Genomic DNA, 23,387 nt, shown 5'->3' with positions numbered 1-23,387 from the left:
CAAGGGAGATACTGAGATGGGTTGGCAAGGCCAACATCTCTATATCCACTACAGCATACACAGTGATGGACAAAACGAGACTGTTCTGTTGATAGAAGGAGAAACATAAAATCAGCAGTAAAGGTCCTGGTCCTACTTCAAGAAGCCAGACCTGTTTATACCCAGCTGAAGATATTGAGAGCTTGCATGAGTCAGTAAAGACAGAAACATATTTTAGCTTCAATAATCAGCCCTTTTATATCTGTATGTATATATATATTAACACACCTACACACATGCATATATGTACATGCATCAGCTTAGCTTCTTAAGAAACACGTACCATTCATATAAGAATGTTTCTTTATATATATGTATGGTTCTTCAGAAACTAAACAGAAGATGAATAATACAGTCTGTGCTATTTATTTTATGCTGCTCCTACCTCTTCTTTCATCATATGCAGCATAAAGTTATACTAATAAAAAAAAATTTGAAAGGTATGGGTCTTTATAAACAAAACCTACTTGAGTTACTCTACCATAAAATTTCTAAACAACTAACGAGGCAATGATAAATACTTTAATAGTATCTTTAGTGTATGATGAAAAATTAAATAAAACACAGAAGAAATGAAACCCAGCATTTTATGATTTTAGAATACAAAACCAGATTAGAATCTTTAAAGCAGTAAATTCTTAAAATTCTTTAAAGTCCTCAGATGAGATTCTATTAACTTAAATTCATTTTCAATTCACAGAAAAAAAGGGTTCCAGACTGAACATTAGGACAAAAACTCTTGAGAAGATTTTTGCCTGTTATTTTTTTTCAGATAGTCTTTGGACAGAGATCTAGTTCTGTTATAAATGTATTGGGTTTGCATGGCAAGGTAGCAGGGGGCGGGTAGGGATGACTTCTGTGAGAAGCTGCTAGAAGCTTCCCCTGTATCTGATATGGCCAATGCCAGGCTGCTCCAAGATGGACCCACTGCTGGCCGTATCTGAGCCTATGACAGTGGTTGCACCTCTGTGATAACATATTTAAGGAGTAGGTAAAAACTGCCATGAAAACAGCAGTGGAGAGAGGAGTGAGATGAGAAACAACTCTGCAGACACCAAGGTCAGTGAAGAAGGAGGGGGAGGAGGTACTCCAGGCGCTGAAGCAGAGATTTCCTTGCCACCCATGGTGAAGACCATGGTGAGGCAGCTGTCCCCCTGCAGCCCATGGAGGATCTCATGCCACAGCAGGTGGATGTGCCCAAAGGAAGCTGTGACTCCATGGGAAGCCTGAACTGGACCAGGCTCCTGGCAGGATCTGTGGACCCCTGGGGAGAGGAGACCATGCTGGAGCAGGTTTGCTGGCCAGACTTGTGACCCTGCAGGGGACCCACGCTGGAGTAGTCTGTTCCTGAAGGACTGCACCCTGTGGAAGGACCCACCCTAGAGCAGTTAACGAAGAACTGCAGTCAATGGGAAGGGCTCACGTTGGAAAGTTTGTGCAAGACTGCCTCTCATGGGAGGGACCCCACAGTGGAGCAGAGGAAGAGTGTGAGGAGGAAGGAGTGGCAGAGACTATGTGTGATGAACTGACTGCAACCCCCATTTCCCATCCCCCCCTGCACCTCTGAGGTAGAGAAAATTGAGAGTGAAGTTAAGCCCTGGAAGAAGGGAGGGGTGAAGGTGTTTGAATATTTTGTTTTATTTCTCATTACCTTACTCTGATTTGATTGGCAATAAATTACATTAACTTCCCTGAGTTGAGTCTGTTTTGCCCATGATGATAACTACTGAGTGATCTCCCTGTTCTTATCTCGACCCATGAGCCTTTCATTGTATTTCCTCTCCCCTGTCCAGCTGAGGTGAGGAAGTGACAGAATGGCTACGGTGGGCACCTGGGTCAACCCACCACAGTAATCTTGATGCTTCAGGTTAAGCATTGTCCAATGTGCCTCCTGTTGATTTTTAAATTTCAAATTAGGGATTGTAAAACACACACTATGAGCAACTAGGATTCCAAATTCAGTTTTCACCTGACTTTCCCTAATAAACCTAAATGAATAAGAACCTATAAACCAAAGATACTGTTTTCCCTAACACAAATAAAACAGTCACAGCTTAAATCCAAAAGGAAAAAAAAAAGAAGTCAAACTTACACAGAGCTTAATGAGGTAAGGTACTAGTATCTCAGTGGGGAGCTAAGTAAATTGGGTGATTACTTTAACACATGCCACACTGACGTCTGGCAATTTATGAAAGATGAATATTAAGATAAAATTTATAAGTGACAGGTATAACACTGTAGTTAGAGCTTTGAATTATCTAAACAATTTCAAAGTATTCAAGTTACGTAAAATTAAATAGTGCAATATTGTATCAAAGCTATTTTCTTTTTTGAAATCACAAAAATATGCAAAGTGCAGTTTGTAAATAACATCTTTAGGGAAAAAAGGAAATAACAGGAAAAGAAAGTCTGATGCTGCTGTCTTTCGTATGATTTCATACTGATTTCAGCTGGATTACTGTGTAACTGGAGTTGTAGACTTAAGAACTTGGTTAAGAATGACAATGAATAAGCAGATAAGAGTATTAAAAAACTCTAGTTAATACGCAATTCTTTAACTGAAAAAGCATAAGAAACTCTAATCAAGAACCTGAGAAAAGGGAAGACTAGCAGACAGAATTATAACCCATACACTGTAGTAAAAAACCCCATAAAACAAAAATCTGACTATTCCTATATAACGGCCATTGCAAACTATTAGCATTGTACATGGGAAGGATTATAATACAGCACCTCTCAGATATTATGTAAAGTTTTCAGCACTGAATGCATCAGAAAACCAAAGGCAGAGAATACTGAAAAAAACGCCAATTCATCCCACCGTATTTGCTAGCATTAAACGTTATGTAACAAAACCTGATGTCTCTAAAAATCTGTCAACATTCCAGATTCAGAAACATTTGTCAAGTATTCTGAACACCGCTACTTTTCCTATGATACTGAGCATCGCCATTGATAACCCCAATGCAACTGAATTTTAACCAGTGTCCCTTCAAAAACCAGCTATAGCAAAAGGAGAAAAAGAAACACAGCAGAGGACAACCAAAGCAGAGACGTAGAATAAAACCTCCCATTGAAGATGACTGTGGACTTTCCATTTACCAGATAAACACAGCACTATCTCTGCCACAACCACATAACATCTTCTTGATTTACATTATCTCCCTTGCCCAGTAAGATCTTGAAATGGAAACAGGGGGCTTGTAACTACTCACAAGTGGAAAGTATGAGAGCCGTTCAGCTTATTGGGGTTGGTTTATATACAGTTAAGGAATGCTAACTAAGGTACTCCCTGTGCAGAGCACGTGCTACCCCAATCACTTCCACAAAGCTTTCTAATCTTCTTTCTGACAGTCGCTGTTTCCTCCAGCCTACAACCCCATTATCTTACATGAATTCAACAGAAGAATCCAGCTACCATTTCAGAGGTCAACTTATGCTTTTTTCCCTTGCACAAACTCAAACTTGTTTCATTTTGTTCAGAACAAGACATTTCAAAAGCAACTGAGGAAATGTAAACAAGAAAGTTTCCGCTGGTGTGAAGCAAAAGTAAGTTCAACCTTCTCCAAATATTCTGGCTCTGTCAAAGAGCATCCGCGCAGACTAAGTGGGATGAAATTATCTAAAGAAGATGGATGAGGGCCAAATAAATATCTGATGCTGTTAGAGAGGACAGAAAGATGCAACTGGGAAATAGAGAGGGTTTGATATCAGAAAGATATTAAAAAGCCATACTATGGTTGAAGGACCTGGATTTAGAGGAAAGACCAACCTGCTGAGGACAGCCATTTGAGCTACTGTGACAGCTACCTGGGAAGGATTGAAGAGATATAATATGCACAGTCTTTTGCAGGCAGACATGAGCATATTTTGCATGAGCTGAGCAGGAGCCATTCTGCTGTGACAGCGTACCATCAAGCACTTGGGAGTAAGCCTTGCTGCGAAGCAGTGTGTATTAGATCAGGCAACGTACCATTCTCATGTGGCCACAAGTCCTCAGGCTGACCCAGAGTGCAGGCTACAGTAAGCTCACATCAGTTTGCAAATGGGCGTGCACATACATTCACAAAAAAAAAAACAAAAAACAAGAAAGATTTCAGGACCAAGGTGGAACGAATCCATCAACTATGAGGTAGGATGAACTGAGGTTTGCAGGGTCAGGGATGGACATCAGTCCCTGAGAAGCAGCTGGGAAAAATTAACAGGAAGACAGAGCTTATGATGTGGGAAGACCAACACTGGACATGCCTGTTCAGAGAAGGGGAACTGTGAAGCCCAGATTTATAATGGACACTTCTTTTGGAGGCAGCTCTTTAACTGAGACAGGATAAACACTGGAAGTGTGAGAAGTACAACATGGTGCACATCTTTATGGAATGACCTCTGTCACAGTGATTAAGTAGTTTTTCAAATAATTTGAATGAAAAGCAACACAATTGTACCACCAAACGCTTTTCAAAAGCAATACAATTCAGGTATGAATATCGAGCTTCAATCACATATCCCAACATAGTTGGTATTCACATATACATGTCTGCATTTAAATCCAATAAAAGTGTATTTGCAATATGGATGCTATCACCTTCTAGATTTCATTCTCTTCTGATTACATATAAATAATCAATAATAATTACTACTTTTTCCCTTAAACTTTGCAAATATTACTTCTGAAAGGGAGACATTTCATTTGACGAAACAGCATGAAGAGAAAATGTGCTTGCTACAGAGATGTAAAACCCTATTTTACTTTGCCTCCCAATCAGGATTTTTTTTAATTTAGCTCTTTGATGGATATCTCCTTTGGATGCAGAATACAGCAAAGATTGCATTACTGATACACAATATTCACCTTACCATTTTCCTGCAATGTATGTAAAAATATTAACTGATTGATTTTCATGTCTCTGAGATAGATTACAGAATCTCCAATACAGAAGGGATCAAAAAATCCAAGCCAAAATGCTTAGAAGAACTTGCCTAATATGTTACAGTATTTCAACAAAATCATATGCACTGGAATTCAGCAATTGTTATGACTCAGTCCTTTTGTAAGGCTTTTTCAGAACTGAAATTCTTCTTACTCATTCTATTTTCTTTCTCACATCTACAGTGATTTTTAGGAATGGACAGATCATGTTGCATATATTCATGTAAGTGCATTTTGGTGTTTCATATACAAGTTTGGCATACAAATATAAACACATACCATACTTGTTAAGGATCTATTTAAGTATTCTAGTTGCACAACGATAAATTGGTTGGTCTCTTATCAAAATCCATTTCTCATCTTCACAGAGCAGAAAAAAATCTATTTTACGTATTTATCATAACTCCAGCAATGGCATCTGGAACCCGTAAGGCATTTTACTTTTTTTGAACATCTTTATTATTTTTTGTGCTGATTAAACTGGGTGTAATAGTGAGAACATATTGACTTTGCTTAAGGAACTGGGGAAATGGGACAAATGTACAAGGAGAAAAACATCTGTAATATACAAGCTTGGGTGAGAAGATCGGTCAAAGCTGTTAAGAAAATAAAAGAGGAAAACCCACAGTAGCGCTTCCAGAGATTGTTTTTGAATGGCCTGAAGCTTGTTTTCTAATTAATTTCCCATTTCAAGTGTACAGCACTGAAAGTCATCGTCTTTGCTGACATGCAAACCAATTATTTACTTTACAAATGCCTAAGAATGAGAAATAACAATTCAAGCAAGATGATGAAGGCAAAGCAAGTGCTTTGCATTACTCACCTTAGGCACCCAGTGGCATTGCGCAGCACCTGTGATGAATGGAGTTGTATTTTATGATCATCTTGCAGCGGAGAGTTTTCCCATCCAGAGTGAGGGATGATCACTGCATTGGTCAACACTGCGAGGGCATCCTGGATGATTGGCATTTTCAGTGCATCACAGGAGGACAGATTCCAGAGAACTCCTACAAAAAAAGTGCAAATGACTTAGTTAACATATAGTTAACATAGCATAGTTAACACATCTGCAAAAAAGACTGAATAGATTTAGTAATAAAAAATCCAAAGTATTTCACAGCATTGGTGCACTTAATGAAGCTGTTTCTGTCAAGGAGAAAAAAAAAAAGCTATGTTGTAAATGGGGCTGAATGATACCTGCAGACTTTTGCAGTGGGAAGAGAGCTTGGAAAACACAAGTAGTCACAGCAACACTGGAAATTTCTTAGAGCTAAGCCTAAAAACTGAGCAGCTGGTTATGATCTAGGGCTTTTTAGGCTGTGAATTACATGCAGAATGAAGGAGTATTACATATATTTTTTAGGGCTTGGATAAAACTACTAAAAACCAACAGCAGAGAATAGGTTCTGATTTACTCTAAGACTATTAATGTTCATAGATACGCATTGCGAGAACAACCCCCAAGCTCCTTCTGTGATCTTCAGTGTCATGAAAGTAACTCTCCAGGCTAGTTGGCACTACAAGCAAAAAGACTTCCTTCAAAACCTGATACAGTGGTATGGTATTATACTGACCTCCAACAAGCCATTTTTATTGTGTAAATATTTTACTAGTCAAAGTCTCAGAATACTACCATTTTTGCACAGAAACAACAAGCTTAATAGTGCAACTCATGAGGAGATATACTAGAATTTTAAAAAATCCCCTTCAGTTAAAAGTCATCATCTGCCAAAGAAGACAAAGAGCAAGCAAGAGTCAAAGCTTTCTGAGCACAGCCACAAGGATCAGGGCCAGTGCAGATGTGCAAGAAATCGTTGGGGGCAAAAGATGTTGGGAGTGGGAGTAGGACTTCCCGGAGTAACGAGGTATTCTCAATATGAGTATGGTCATTCTCCTTTATTAAGCACAGTTACACAGCTTTTATAATCTCGGTTTTAGTCACGAGATAGTCACGAGCAAAGCACGCAGCGAATACATATAGCTAATTGGTTGCTGTCCATGCGTCCTGACGTATGGACGGTACACCTACTTGCGGTTAGAAAGTCCGGCTCTTATCTTCCTTAAAGTTGTAGGTGACCCTTACTCGTACGCTGGGTTGATCACATCGACAAGATCATGGCCGTGCTGGGAGAGCCAGCACTCCACAAAAAGAGACCCTGATTTTCACTCCCTCATGTATACTTGTATATTTGCTAGAAAAGCAGATTTGATTTTTGTGCTGCGCCAAAAGCCAGCTCCTGGTGAGGAAGGAAGCCAGAGGACAACGCGCTGCACTGAAGCAGCAGCAGTCTTTATTTTTGCCCTGCGTCCTCCCAGGAACAGCTGTAAGAGCAAGCCTGCCTCTTCCTCCCTCATCGTGCCAAGGTATGTTCTCTTCTCTGGAGTCCAACCCTCCTCCTTCCTACTTTCTTTCCTGTAGTGACAGTAGCCTGGCCCCACACCTAACCTTGAGGGGCAAAATTTTGTTTGGCCTTCACGGTTTTGAATTCTTGAACGTGAAGAAAGATTATCATCACTGTGGACACAAGGTTACAAATACGAAAATTACACTATGAAAAGCCCAAAAGAGTGGTGGTGGAAGGAAACCGCTAAAGGCCTTATGAATGTAGACTAAGACATTTATAAATATAAGCAGCAAGAACACCACGTGCTCAAGGCTTTCTCCAGCATTCTGTGTTCTGAAGGAGAGGTGTAATTAACTGGAATCAATCTATATTTATTGGTTTCCCTTTAAAATTAATTACCTCTTTGGGGAGACTGTTTCAGTGATTTCATGTTTTAATTATTTTATATGGAACTGTAAGCAAAGACAGTTACGCAGTTTAATGTAAAAATTTTGCTTAGCATATCAATAAAAGAAACCAAACACCTTAAAATTAGCTCCATGTGGTAAACAGACAGAAACTACAGACTTTAGATATAGACCAAAAAAACCCCTAAACCAGCAGAAATATGAATACTGTTATTTTTTCATTTAAGAATTGCTGCTTTAAAGGGAAAAGAGTCTGTTTGAATTCTGTTCTGAATGCCTTTATGAAAAATAGAACAATATATAATGGAATAAAGGCTATCATAAAGATATTTATACTCAGTTCTCCATGACCTGCTTTTGATAAGCTTTATTGTCACATCTACTGTTCCTGAAATACCTAATATATACCTGGTTTTAGTCTGTACAAAAAACAAAGTAGCTGCCTTTTTTCCACATTTATCTAGACAAGTGTAAATGATATGCATGGTATAGTAGAGAATCAGGATGCAAATCTTTCCCCCTTCAAGGTCCGATTTCGTTCTTACGCAAGACAACATTTTGGTTTTTTGTGAAAAAGTCCTATTTTGGAAGTGAAGCAGAAGTGGCAAAAGCTTTGGTGGCAACAAAACAGTACTCTGGGCTTCAAGAACTAGTTATAAACTGTAGAAGTTGAAAAAAAATAGAAAGGAAGCAAACATAAGAGCCCTTTCTAGAAAAATGCTTAAAAATATGTATGCAAACACTATTTCCTATTCACTCTAAGTTCTTGCTAATTAAAAGTAAACTCACAAAAACATCACAGTAAGTTGGTATTCAGCAACAGTTGAGATACTCAGAAATATTCTTTAGGCCCTTTTTCTCTATTTAAAATCCATTTGAGCTTTTGCTCAATAAACTGCCATAGTAACAGGCGAGGTCCAAAGCTGGGCGGGGATGTAGCCAGAACAGGTGATCCAAACTGGCCAACAGAAAATATTCTATCCCATATATGTCACACTCACTATAAATTGGGGAGCTTGCTGGGAACGGTTCTCTTCCCTCGATGGCCGTTGTCCTTGGAGGGTCTCGCCTGTCATTCGGTTCCCAAGGCTGGCCACTCCCCTATCTTTGACTGTCGCACTTTTGATGGTACATGGCCAGCGACTGCAACTGTGTATAACTTTGATCGTTTTATTATTGTTGCTCCTATTTTTTATTATAATTCATTAGTGTTATTATTATTTTAGTTTGGTTTATTTTAGTAATTAAACTGTTCTTATCTCAACCCACAAGTGTTCTTACCTCTCTCCTCTGATTCTCTCCCCCACTCTACCAGAGAGGTGAGCAGTGAGCAAGCAGCTGCATGGTGCTTACCTATCTGCTGGGTTAAACCACAACACCCAGTAAGCCAGTCACCATCTTCAAAGTTTTTGCACCTCACACACAGTTTTAAGGAGTAAGATAATGTTCCACTCTAGAACAATGCCCTTTAAGTCTCTGAATACTACCAACCACATTAATGAAAAAAACAATTTTATTCTGACAAGTTATAATTTATTCTCGCAAGTAGTGGAGTCTGCTACTTGCTGAGGTTGGCATTTTAGGTGCCTCCTTGTACCCTTCCTTAATTAAGGATTTGCAGTTATGAAAGGGCACTGGCAATTCACTTCCCATTACTTTCGCTGAGGATGACCTGAAGCTAGATTTATGTGGGGTATACGAAGATGATCCATTCCCTTGACTTTGCAAGCGGAAGTGATAAAATCAAACTTTCACCCAAGGCACCTTCAATTATGGCACTACCTCTTCTCTATGTGAGTGTTAAGATATTTTTCAAGCACATATGCATTACATGCCCTTTAAGACTATAGTAAGGAGTTGGTCACTGAGATCATTTGCTACCGTACTCTGAAAGCCTTGGTTGATTTTGGTTTCCTCAGAGGTGTCTCGACTGCTCCCTATATCATTTGTGTGTCATTGGCTGTCCATAGGAGGAAAAGGGACATACCAGTGATTCATCACAAATAGTGGGACCTATCTGGCAGTATATGAATTGAAAGAGAGCTGTTAAACCAACAACTCAGTAGTTCAACTCAACAATTAACATTGTAGACTGACTCTTGGGAGAGAAGGGGAAATAAGGAACTAACCAGATCAGTGTTGAACATTCTCTTACTCAATCACTTGCATCTTATTTCTTCCTTGCTTTTAAGGTTGTGATACATTCAGAGTAGGCATTTTGTATCCCTGTTTGCAGATAACATTAGGTTGTGCTGGATGCTACACAGAAAGAGAAGAATAGCTACACCAGACTGACCATGTCTATTTGCAGGTTGATGTTTTTCACCCTTACATGTAACAAACTGAAGTGCATGAAAGAAGTCCGAGTTTAAAACTAAGGAGAAACTGGGACTGAAAGTATTCAGCTGGTTCCAGCTAGAAGATGGATTTTGGGTCCCAGTACCAATCACCAGATTGCAGATGTCAGATAAGGGGCTCTTAAAGGAGTTTATGGCATGCTCATTACGGAGATCCTGCTGCACCAAGTTACATCTTCTGAAGCAGCTTATCGGAGGGCATGCATTTACTATGTTCAACAGGTTATTTAACATACTAAATGTAAAACATCTCTTCAAGAAGTCCCTTCACAGATAACAGCAATTAAATTTAAAAACTGGTTATAAATTTTGAAGAAGGTTATGATCAACCTTTTCAAAGATATAATTGTACAGATATATTACATAAGGAAAATTACACATATATCCTAGTTAAGGCAATTTAAGTTTGTTGCCACTGGAAGATGACACCAAAGTAACAGACAACCAGGAAAACTTTGATTTATCTTTCTTTTAGCCAAAGTCCAGAAGACTGAAGACAAGACCAACCTTTTTAAAAGCACAGTCCAGGCTGATGAGATGCTATTACTGCTTAGCAGACAGAACTTATCCACCATGCTTTCAGCTTAGAAACAAGACTCCTTTTTACATAAATTAAGCTATTGCAAGAGACACTGCGTCATTTACCCTAAAGAAGCAAAGCAAAATATTTTAAAAATTTGAAGATATTCGATTTAATGGAGCAGTCTGAGCTAAAAAAACCATCATCTCTGAATCAGGCTGAAGCTCAAACCCATCCTAATTAAACTATTCAATGCATTTTTTTAGCCAGTGTTTTACTTAGAACTGGCACTCACATATGTATATCTATAGTCACATACAGCTAAAGACTTGATGAGCCACATGCTATCCCTATTCCATTCAGTTAAGAAAACAGAGATCATACATTTCCATGCAAAAAGTGTCACTCTAGCAAGAGAGTTTGTGCAAGAAGTCAGGAAAGTCTAAACAATTATTCAGTGTGTGAATGCCACCTCAATTTGTGATTTTTACATTTATAAACAAGCCCCTTAGAACAATTTAGACAACAAGTATAAATGGAAACAAAGAAACTGGAAAAGTCAGCTTTTCCAAAAAGCATTGCGCCACTGCCATTACTTTTTTTTTTTACAGTCTGTAAAAGGACTGTAAGTAATCAAATATTATTGGGAGAGAGAAGACTTTGATTCTTCTAAATCTGGTATGTTTGAGTCAGCCTTAAATTTACACTAAGATTTTGCTTATTTAATATTCTGTGTTAAAAATAAAAATCTAGGAGCCTCTCAACTCATCTAGGTTTTTCTTTACCACCGTAATTTAACAGTTTGGTCATGGACTGATGCAGAGTGCCATATGGCAGAGCTGGGAGATCCTGCATCCTAGTAAGAGTGAACATCACTTTGGCAGGCTATTTTGTTTATACGCTGAAGGTGCACAGGTACTACAGGGAGTTTCCCTCCTGAACATGACAATTAAGATTGAAATCTGAGAGCTAAATACCCTGTGCAGAAGTCAAGCACAAGAGATCCTTTGCTGGAGTCCTCTGGAAAAGCATCTTCTACCCCAAGCTCTCAAGTGCTAGAGAGGTAATTTGCTGGCTCTTACTGCAGCTCTGACACCTGGAGCCCGCAGAAGCTCACAGCAGCCTCCAACGCTGCCCTGCAGAGCTGGATCCACTCCATGGTTACAGGGTGTGGGCTCCCAACGTCCTGCATCAGCTCTGCTGAGTTCAAGGCAGGGACAGAGATGAAATCATTTATCTGGCTGAAAAATATACATCTACTTGAACACAACGGGTCTTTAAGAAGCACAGGAGCCACCCCATAACTTCAGGGAAACTTAACTGATATGCTTAAAAGATGCTGAATACCAACCACAGCAGCATTTCTTAACATTAAGTGCAAGAAGACTTCACTGCTAGCTCAACTGTCAAGGGGAGGAATTGGTCTCGGTAACAGACTTTCTGGAGGAAACAAAAAATGGCTGATTTGAATTCTGGCACCTGAACAATTCACAGCTCATAAGACAGTTCCTTACAAGCACACTATGAAAATAAGTTTAAAATTAGCATAGCAGAAGAGGAAGTTTCACCAATTTTCTTGAAAATTTTTTCTAGCTGGTTGCTGTATGACTACCTATACGCACCTGCCTGTAATTCACTTATTTACATGCACAGAGGTGGCTTTCCATCTGTATACAAGAAGACCCATGATAAGTGGAAATTGAGAAAGACTGGGTTTCAGTGAAAGTCATAAGTAGGCAGGAGTTTAAGGAACAGTAAGCAAAGCTGCAGCTAGATGAATTTTATTCCTTTTGCAGCCACTCATAGCCCTACAAAGCAAAAACGTCCACAGGGAATAAAGATTCTTTTTTTTTTAATTCCAAACAAATACAGTTTGATCTTAAATACATATAGGAACATGACTACATGTATTACAAGTAATATAACCATTTCCTCTGAAAAGCTAACTCTTTCTTTCTCAATTACTGCTCTTTTAATTTCAAAATTACATCTAGAATTTAATTAAAACAAAAAGGAGGGACCAATTCTAATACTGCTTGCAAACAAATTCTGTTCAAATGCTATTGCACTAACTGGAAAAGTCTATATTCGTCTCAACAGGACTAAATTTTGACCTAATGTTGCTGCTCTCTGTCTGCTGTACGCTTTAAAATAACGTGTAACTGTGGAAGGGAAGAGCTGTCAGACAAGAATGTTAGGCAGTTATTAGCTTTAATGTTAGACAGTAGAGGAATTACCAGAAGAGCTGACTTCAGTTACTGTGGAAAGACCAGTGGTTACTGCTTAGCATGTTTTCCTACCTGATGAAATTCAACTGGTCCTCTAAAGCATAGAAGCCAAACCAAAAGCAATTAATTCTAAGCGAGAGAAACACAGGAAAAAAAATCAACTGTTTTTAAGCAAAATTTCATCCTAACACATGACTAATGGTAATACCATTCCCAATTAAATACTTTATTAGAGGAAAAGGAAGTCAAATAAGGATGCATATATGAATGAAAAGATATTTTTTTCAGTCCTTACACATGTATTTTACTGAAGAATTTTTTCTAGCATCCAAAATCAAAATGTATATTTGATAACCGACGCTAATACAGAGAACAAAAATTTTATACTTCCAACTGAACATCAAGTTACCGCTCTAAGTACCAAACTCCTTTCTCACATGAACCAATTAGGAAGTTACTCCCATCTATAAAGTTGCATCTCCATGCAAAATGAAAGGCTCAGTGTACAGCTGCTAAAGAGAAACCACAACAAAAACTTTCATTTTGTAAACAAAAAAGTGACATATTCAGATCTGCTTCTAAACAAAAACTATTTTCAAAATAAAATGTAAGTATTCTGTGCTGCAAGTGGCAAACATGTCAAACTACAGAGTGGTTTTAAACTGCAAGTCTTTTATTGCTCTATCAATCCGGCAGGGGCATCAAAATCATATGCCCAGCTGAATTTTTCCTAAGGATTACTACTTGCTGAAAAAGTTCAATGCAGCTGTTATGTCAAGCCATATGCTGCAACAGATGTCCTTTATTTATCACTCCAGATTGCCTTGTTTGATATTTCCGCTTAAACTTAGATTTGACCAAAGTAAAAAAAATAAATACGAAAATCACTTATGAAGTATATTAACAAGCAAATTATGAAATCGGTGTCATTGCCATATGAATCAAAACAACTTGAATTAATTTTCCATAGAAGATGCATCTCACTAATTGTACAAGGGAAAAACAGTTACGTCCCATTTAGACTTGGAAGTTGATGTGGTTCATACATGAGAGTGATCCCAGTGCCAAAGGAGAGCAAAGAGGGACCACCTTGGGTTTTGTGCTGGGACCGAGCGCGGTAAATTCAGGACAAGTGATTGGGAATTTGCCTGGGAAGCAAGGAGAAGGAAGCAGCCCATGATGGGAAAACTGATGAAACCAGCCCCAAGCAGACCCCAAAGATAGAGGAGAGAGGGACTCCCCTGCCAGTGGCATAGCCCTTCTCCCAGCTGAGATGTTGGCAGCCCCATGACTTGTTCTGGCTTTCCCCCATTCACCTCCAGGGAAATAGGCACTGCCAACCTGAGGAAATCGGGTTGTATTGCTGTTCTATGAGTACATCGTCCCTTTTACCAATAACAATACTTTGAATGTAACAGTTTACACAATAAATCAGTGCCCCAGTCTGTTACTAAGAAAGCAGAGCAGAAGATTTTAGAAATAATCTATTTTAAAACCTCTCTTTATTTAACTGGGAGCAGCAGGGGTTGAAGTATTTGATCTGATAATTCATTAAAAAAGTTGAGAATCATTCTTCACGAATACAACAAATATTACCAGTGGGTTTTCCCATTTTCAGAGCCAAAATAGTGACAGCATATTGAGAAAGGGGGCAAAGATTGTTTTATAATTAGACTACAAACTGTAATAGATTTTGTATAAAATGACTCATTTGAACTGTCAATATTGTTTGCATAAGTGTTATTTGATAAGACAGAATAATTTCTAAAGCAAAATTACACAATTTATTGAATTACTTTTAGTTTTGCTGTTACAGATGAGCCATAAATAGCATGTTTTTAGAATGGCTCAGGAATTTCTTGAAGATGTTATAGCCTGTAGGTTGGAAATCGGTTTCCCAACAACTGACGGGTGTAAGCTGTACAGCCTTTTACCCTCCTGGTTTGCAAGGAATATGGCTACAAAGATTTGGCATCTCAGTAAATGACTGCACAATGGGTTCACAGGAAGACTTTATAGAATGCCAATTAATCCCTGCTCTGAATTTGTTTGGAAATCGCTTCCACATTTCTAGAAATTATGACAATGTTCTCTGTAGGTGATGCTAAAATCTAAAATTTAAATCTTGCCAGACTATAACCGTACTGTAAAGTACAACAGTGTTTCTCCTTACATGGCTGTGCCTTGTCATAGCATATCCACTGACTGTGAAATGTCAGCTCATTAGTCTAGAGAACTACAAAGAGATATTTGAAGTATTTTCTAAAAATTATGATTATGCAGTGGCAAATTTTGAAGACTCTGTAAAACCTCAAAGTAACTGATTATACTGGAGTGGAAAAGCAGAGCACCCCGTAGCCCACTAACCATGTCATTGCCATTGCTAGCAACAGGCCAAAGGGTTTGCAGTACCTTGGCAAGACCTTTGAAGCTGAGTTGCTTGAAGCTGTGTTGGGGCACCTGGACCTTCAGCTTGATTAACTCCAGCAACCGCTTCTGCAGACCAGGTGGCTTCATTTGTTCTGCTTTTGCTTAGCTTTGCATCATGGTGTGGCATAAGCTTACCAAGGTAGCAGTAACAAGTTCTATGCTCAACAAATCCTTGGTTTCCATTTTTCCCCCCGTAACAAGATTTTAAATGTAACAGCAAGGAACTGTAACTATTCTATGCAAAGTTTTGAGCTGTGAGATGAAAAGCATGTTTTTATTGCAATCCTAGACTTGCATGAGATCTGACAGAGTTTTGGCATTTGATATGAAATTCTCACTGGCTCACAAAACTCAGGGCAGAGGTTGAAGAATATATTGATTAAAAGTATTTCAAGCAATGGGAGGAAGTCAAAATATTATGTAACCTTAGGGAACTGAAAAGGCTGTTGTATTTGAAGAAAGAAATACTGAAGAAACTACAATATGTAATTCCTCATTCAGCCGTTGGCTTCAATCCAGAGTAAACAGATAATTTTCAGCACACAAATGATTTTATTAAGGTTGAAAACAACTGTTATTTAAAACACCTAATCAGAAGTAAATTAGTACAAAAGATTTAATCAACTTTTAAAATTGATTGCGGTAGGATATTGTACTTACAATTACATCTATTTAAAGAAAGCACAGAAAAGATTTATTAGAGCCAGCACCCTTCAAATCACCCTTTTGAATGAAAAGCATTTAAAACACACAAGCAAATTTTAGTGCCTAAGTAAGCAGATTTGAAAATTGTGAATCTTATCCTAAATCCATTATTGAAAAAATTAATTAAGCTTAAAGTCTGTAAGTCACCTGCCTCTGTGCTTGGTAAGTTCCTCGAAGCACTTGTTTAAAGCTAGTACAGGGACTTTGCTTATCTGCAGAGGAAAAACTAAGCAAGAAATGAATGAACATCTTTTCTTGCCAAAATGAAAACAAGCACTTCTGAAAGCTGTGTTTTGTGCTAGCTGTTATCTATCTCCATGCTTAACCTTCCTAATTTCCTTGACTTGACAGGACATAGTGATCGGATGTTGGAGGCGGAGGAGAAGCTAATTCACAGAGCTGCATCTTAAGAGGTGTTTTATACTTTCTGCATTTATTCCATGTCTCTGTTTTCTTTAACTACTTAGAGTAATGAGCCCCAAATGACACTTGGCAGTCTTATTCTCTTAGCTAAGCATATATTGAACCACATTTACATCAACTTTGCACCAGCAGTATTACCACGGTTACGCCATCACAACAATTTAAGCACATAGATGGCTTTTCACATTGTCTGAAAAGTTTGTGATATCCAGGATATGTATCTGAACCTAAAACATATTATATATTTCTAATCTAATTTTCAGTTAATGTAATGCCAAAATCCTCTATATGGTTCCATAACTAACCCACTTTACACATTTATCTACCTGCTAATTAATTAGGCTTTGCACTGTCCAAGCCTCCTTATATTTCTATTGCTCCATTAAAAAATTTGAATATAATTAAGAAATCGGGTATTTAATATGATCAACACCAAAACAACATCCAATATGAAACTGCAAAAAGAAAGGGATATAATAGAGATTTTAAGAAATACATTAAGGTGAAAAACTAGAAGAATGCAACTCATGAAAGAGTTAGATTCTTCTTTACTTAAGTCTGTGGGAAAGTCACCTCAGACTGAGATAAAAGAGCCTTTATTAATTTTCAGCTCAAATTTCCAAAGAGCAATAGGGCTACAAATAGTTGCCACCTCTAAATGAAGTTTACATCACAATAAAATTTCACATCTGTGTTTGCACATTTCAGTAACTAAGCTAATGTGAAGGGCACTTTGGCAGAAAATTATTAAGTTGATAAACTGCCTCAAGATCCTAAGTATTAAATAGTCAGCCCTTTGCCATAATATTGTTAAATGCAATTTACTATAGAAAAAAATCACAAGTCCGATGAGAAAATAACATCACAAACAGGAAACAACTACAGGCATGTGGTTTTGACTTTTGGAACCCTAAGTAGAAGAACTGCCATTGTAATAGGCAGTTAAAAACTCTAAAGAACTGGCCAGAATTACCTTAAAAAATAAAATAATAATAAATCTTATACTGAAGTATGCCAAAAGGTCCATTTAAATAGAATATCCTTTAAACCTGCTTTGCACATCACTGCGGGCTCACTAACTTGCAATTACACTGATTAGCCAAGACACATGCAAGGCTCAAAGAGACCTTCTGGAGTGTCTTGAGCAACCTGCCAACAATTTATGCACATACTAATAAGCAGTATGCAATCAAAAGGAGGTTTAAACTGCAGCGGTTACCTCAAACCAGATAGATATAAGGAGGACAACATATAATTGCTTTCAGTAACGCTGACAGACTATCAATAAGGTTATAAAAACCTCATCACAAACATCAGCCATCTACTAAAAATGGAACAGAAATGTAAAACAACTACATGATAACATTGCATAACATGGGGTGACAACAGAGGACCAACCCAGCCAAAACACAAACTGCCCACAGCTGAAACTAAAGACAACATTAATGAACATTGGAATCCAAAATCTGGGAAGTAAATTAAAATTGTTTTCCTGTCCAACAGGAGCATGGGCCAAATACACTTGGACAACTAGTGCTTCTTTGGAAGGAACTTTATGTACATAATGGCTTACAAATTTTTTCAGGAATGGAATATATGCTTTTTGATTCAGTGACTAAAAACGTGAATGAAATATATATGGTCTGTGTTTATCTATGTACCTATAGTATGTATGTATAGTGTTAGATAGTTTATGCTTTCTAAAAACTTTTTTTGTAAATGTGATAATTTTCATAATTTACCTATTTTCACTAGACAATAGTTAAATCTTTGACACCTTAATGTCAACCAAAATAAGCAGCAGGCTGGCTGCCAGCACAGGAAAAAAAAATTTCTCCTGTCATTATTTATAGCTATATTTCTTTACCATCATGTGCTTTCTAGAAGTGGATCATCCACTTCTACCTTTCAATCAAATACAGTATATAAAGTTTGAAAACAGGTGATACAGTCATATAAGAGGCCTCTTTAAATGTAGTTGTTTCTAATTTAGCTAGCTTATTGTCCATAGGCAGAAACCATGTTACTAGTTGTGATGGATGTTGTTTGTCAAAAGGAGAAGAATGCCAGTTTAAATCATTTTGTCTGAGACAGGCACCCAGTTATCAGATGGAGCTGATGGAACAAGCAGCGAGCATAGGTTGAATCTCACAGTAGTTGCTTGACCTTTCCTCTCCACAAGGCATTAATGGGTTTCCTGTGTTATCCTTGCTAACAATTCACATTTTTTCATGTCATTTTTTTTCCTGATAGTAAAACAAACAGAAAGAAAGCTAAAATTGAATTTTGTGGACGTGTTCATTATTAACTAACTCAGCAAAGACAAGGGAGTCACAAATCAGCTACTTGTTGTCATTATTAACAAGTGAAAACATTTTTTTCTACCATCTGCAGGATCTGTGCTAATTTTGTACTGTGTTCTTGCCTATTTATATTTATTAGGAAAGTGCTAACATTTAATTATTTTAAAATAGAAGGCTTTTATTTTCTCCCATTAACAGAAGCTACTGTGGAAACCAGTAGCACAGCACTGAGGTGAAAAGATGGCTAAATTAAGTATGATGCATCCAGCTTACATCGACTTCTTTTCATTTACATGAAACAAGACATTGTAATTCAGATCCTCCTTGACTCTCTGGAAACTACAAGAGGCTGTAGGCCATGCTGAAATCTCTATTTCTATCAGAGTATTTAACTTCTGCACAAATGTATATATTCACTGGTATACCTCAGTTTATCCAGCTTCTTCTCATAAAAACTGACTGTGAAAGTGTTTCTGGAGGAGTAATATTTTAACAGTTCAGGAAGTATTTCCTGGGGAAAACCACCATTTAATTTCATAACAGTCAGGCAGTAAACTTCTCTCATGGCTTCTACGTGGGAGCCTGTGCCCAAATTGTTTGCTCTGTGGAGAAAAGCCTTGAAGCTGTTACCACTTTGCAGTAAGGTTCAGTTTGCCCAGTCCAAGAATTTGAGCATGGTAAGGTTTTCCAGTATTAGCCTGAGTCCTCTGCTACCAAGAAGGAGAAAGATGAGATAGAGGAAAAAGTGAAAAACTCAGTTTTGGAGAGATTATGGCTGAAAAGGAATCTCTGGAAAAAAGGAAAAGGCACAAACAGCGCCAAAGGCAATCCTGACAAGCAAGGAGCTGCTGGGATAGAAAGCCAGTCTGCAGGTTTAAATACCCTTACAAAAACCAGCCTTGAGATAGCTGGAGATTGAAATTATAATCTCCTTAAAGAGAAGAAAGAAGAAGGAGGAAGATGTGCATGTTTGAGGAACTAACATCATAACTTTTGCTCTGGGGCAGACGATGCATGCTTTGCTACTGTTGAGACAAATTGAGCTACTAAAAACCTCTCCTGTTCATATTTCTTCCCTTGCAGCTAAGTGCCTACTCAGAGTGATTTGCACCTTCGTCTTGCCAGATTTCTGGACAGGTCATTTAGACTTGATAAGCTCAGTTCCCCATCCGTACAACCGAGATAATGACACTTCCCCACCTAAGAGAAGCGCTCTGAGGACAAATGCTGGAGGAGTATTTAGGGGCGGCAATGACAGAACCCATACGAGTTCCTAAGGCAGGAACTTTGGCCCTCGGTAAAAGTAACAAACAAGAATAGCTTTTAGGTAGACATTAGGCACAATGAACGTGAGATGAAAGGGCTCAAGGTATTATGTTTACTCCTAAAACACACATTTGCTATAGTTTTCTCTGTACTTCCTTCAGGCTATGGTGGCACTACTGAAATAATTATCTTTCTGCCACTTCAACTCAGGAAGGCTGGTGGGAAGCAGGAGAAACTTCATTCATTTTCCCTTGTGCCCAACACCAAGCCAAATTTTTTCACTACTGAGGTAGCTGCAGGAGCTATCTTTCCTTCCCCAGAAAGGAGAGAGGGAGAGAATTTAACTGGGGCAGCCGTCACACTACAACACTTTACAAAAAAGCAAATGAGAACCAATTCAGATACGCACTTCCAGCCTGTTCCTAAGAGATGCAAGATGGGAGGTGCAGCAACAAGCCTTGCTCTGGAAAGGAGTTTTGCAGAACACTAACACTACCAGGTTTACATTCTCAAAGCAAGGATGCAAAGCACTGCAAGTAAGGATTTGCATTCTGAAAGGCACAAAACTCAGCCAGGGCAAGCAGTGACTTTCTGGACTTTTCTGGCTATTAAAACCAAAAGACAACACAAAACCAGTCCCAGGAATAAAATCTTAAAACACCACCGACTTTGATTCCATTCCTCAGGGTCACTATCCTGCCCTGCTCCCCTTTCACAGATGTCCAGCACTCCTGATGCTCACCATCCTTGAGAGCTGCATCTGTCCATACAAGGATGGATACTACATACTTGGTAGTAACAGTTTGAGGGCATGCTAGCACACACATCCTTTCTTTCTGTGGGAATTGAGGACAATTTAACAACATACTGTGCAATGGAAGGAATGTAAACCGTAGCCCAGTATCTTGTCTTTAAATGACCTAACGATGGCACGTGTTCCATCTGCAGACAGCATGGGAAGTGCCGCTGTGACTGCTGAGGTGCACTGCTGATGTTCATTAGCAGTTTGCCACTTACTACTCAGAATAAATAGGCAGAATGTTCCCTGGAGCCAGGACACAGACAACATAACCAAGAGACAAACAAGTATGCTGAATCCAAAGTGGTGGTTACACTTTATTAGATCTGTCAGTAATTCTGTTACGCTGCAGGAGGCACCATCCGAGCTCGTGTAACCCAGTATTTCTGCCCCACTAATCCTGCCTAACAAGTACCAGGTGACAGGGGCAGTAACTAAGAAACAAAATTAAATATAAAAATCTAAATTTAATAAACACCATGCAGATTATTCAGACACCTTCAAGGAAGGAACCTGGAGTCAACTGAAGGACGATAATCTTATCAATTGTATCCTAAATGAGCCCTGACCCACAAGGGTAAGTGATTTCTGCAGAAGCACAGATGACAGTGTGTACTCTGATGGTTCTATGACAGAAATGAGACCTTTTCTTTCATATTTCAGTAGGAAAATCATAACGAAAATACAGGTATTGTAAAATAAGATAATGAAAAAATCTTAAGATTTTTTATTTGTAGCGTTAAATTAATCACCACGTTGATGTTAGCAATCAAGTGGAATGAAATCACAAAGTGAAAAAACAAAAAAACAATGTAGCTTCTGTTTTGCATTTTTAATAGGATAGCTTAGGGGCAAAAGGAAAAAAATCTCTAAACATTTTAGACTGCAGCTGTTTGACAGCATTTTTGTATTTCTAAAAAAAAAAAGCAACCCCAGAACAAATAAACCCATCTTGATTTTCATAAGGGAAAAAGTCTAAGCAATCTTAAAAGTATCACTTTCTACTGTATCAAGAAAAGAAATAGGCTCTACCACTACCTGCATGCCCTTTGTCTAACATACATCGCATAGCATGCTACCAAATTTCAGAAAAAAGGCTTTAGAAGATTTCATTGTCCATCTCTACAACAATTTTTCCATTTTCCCATCAGAACCACAAGAAAGGTAAAAAAAACCCCATGCAAATCCTCCTTCTCATTATATAGGATATAAAAGAAATATACAGAATAACAGCTTCTAAGAAAATTCAGTAAAATCCAACTCTGGCATGTGCAGCCCTACACCAGACAGGAGGGAGAGCAGAGGATTCGCACCACAATGTATCTATGCACAGAACGCATCTGCCATAAGAGCATTCATGGTTAACCAAGAACAAAGCGACCAGCAACCGTAAGTATAAACCATGCCTGCATCCATAGACTGGCTGCGTAATATTGAATAACACTGTTCATACATTACATATATCCAAAGGGCCTGCAAGCGTTTTGTTATGACAAAGATGATAATAAAATAAAGAGTTACTGATGGAGCAAGGGGCATGCAGCACAGAACTGTGCTTGCAGAGCCTATAGAAGTTTGAACAAAAAATATTGAAAGATTCAAACCTGTGACGAGTTCTCTGATTTCCAAATCTGTAGTCTTGCGGAGTAACCGTACTAACGCTGGGATACCACCACAGTTTTTCAGAGCAATTTTGTTGTCATCGTTTGCTTTCCCATATACCAAGTTTCTCAAAGCTCCACAGGCACTACGGTGGACTTCTGTCATCCGATGGTCCAATAGGTCCACCAGTAACTGTATTCCGCCTTGTCTTCTTATCTGAAACAGGGCAAAATGATAATCAAAAAATTAGGGAATGAACACTTGTATTATCTATGCTACCAAATGCAATTAAGCTATGGTTTATGCAGGCTGTACTCCAGCAAACATATGCTGGTAGCCTTGCAAAGCTGCTACGTTACACTGCTTTGATTCCTTGTCCCTTTTTTTCCAGTAGCAACGTAACTGTACAATCACAAATCTGAACCTCTGTAAAAGCAGCCAAAAGTTAGTCAAGAGTGTTGCCTCAGCAGATTTCTCAAGGTTCACCAAGCTTTACCTTGGCAAGGATTTCTCCTGCGCTGGAGAAACATCATCTACTTTGGAGTGTAACACATCACAAGCTAGATGAAAAACCACGAGACTACAGAAAAAAAAAGGAGCACATAATACAATGCAGTTTTTAGGAGTCTCTCCTTTTACATTTAATTACTTGGAATGTGAGCAGCTACTGTAGTTTCTGTAAGAATGCTATATCAACAAAATTGGGAAAAGCAAAGATGAAAGGAGAAGGAGGAAGCCTACACAACATAAAGACAAGGGTGATGGATAAATCATGGAATGCTTGTTCTACTTCGATTGAGGGTGACCCTTAAGTGATGCAGGAACAGAATTCTTACTCATCTCTAAGGTGGCCTACAAAATAAACTTCTAATTGAATACCTTATATAAAATATAATTCCAGAAAAAGTAGAAAAATGTTTGAGGCAAATGATCAAGAAGGTCAAGAATACGATGACATATTTATTATCAAATCAGTTTGCCACAAATCCATCCTGTTGTTCTCTGGCACTATTAGCTCCTCAAACAATAATGAGCC

General features: G+C 38.3%; 1 protein-coding gene across 1 annotated transcript in view; it reads right to left on the bottom strand.

Moving 5' to 3' along the window:
* The window catches only part of CTNND2 (catenin (cadherin-associated protein), delta 2), a gene marked incomplete at its 5' end in the record, with an annotated part of 150,743 nt that extends 128,176 nt beyond the window's left edge, over nucleotides 1–22,567 (bottom strand). Inside the window, 2 exons of the mRNA XM_010181860.1 lie at nucleotides 5,790–5,973; nucleotides 22,354–22,567. Of these exons, the coding sequence (XP_010180162.1) occupies nucleotides 5,790–5,973; nucleotides 22,354–22,567 (398 nt within the window). The remainder of the gene's footprint in view (nucleotides 1–5,789; nucleotides 5,974–22,353) is intronic.
* Nucleotides 22,568–23,387: the final 820 nt, after the last annotated feature.

The sequence above is a fragment of the Mesitornis unicolor genome, unplaced genomic scaffold (assembly GCF_000695765.1).
Source record: "Mesitornis unicolor isolate BGI_N332 unplaced genomic scaffold, ASM69576v1 scaffold8363, whole genome shotgun sequence".
In the NCBI taxonomy this organism is placed as follows: Eukaryota; Metazoa; Chordata; class Aves; order Mesitornithiformes; family Mesitornithidae; genus Mesitornis; species Mesitornis unicolor.
This window is presented reverse-complemented; position numbering and strand designations above follow the sequence as displayed.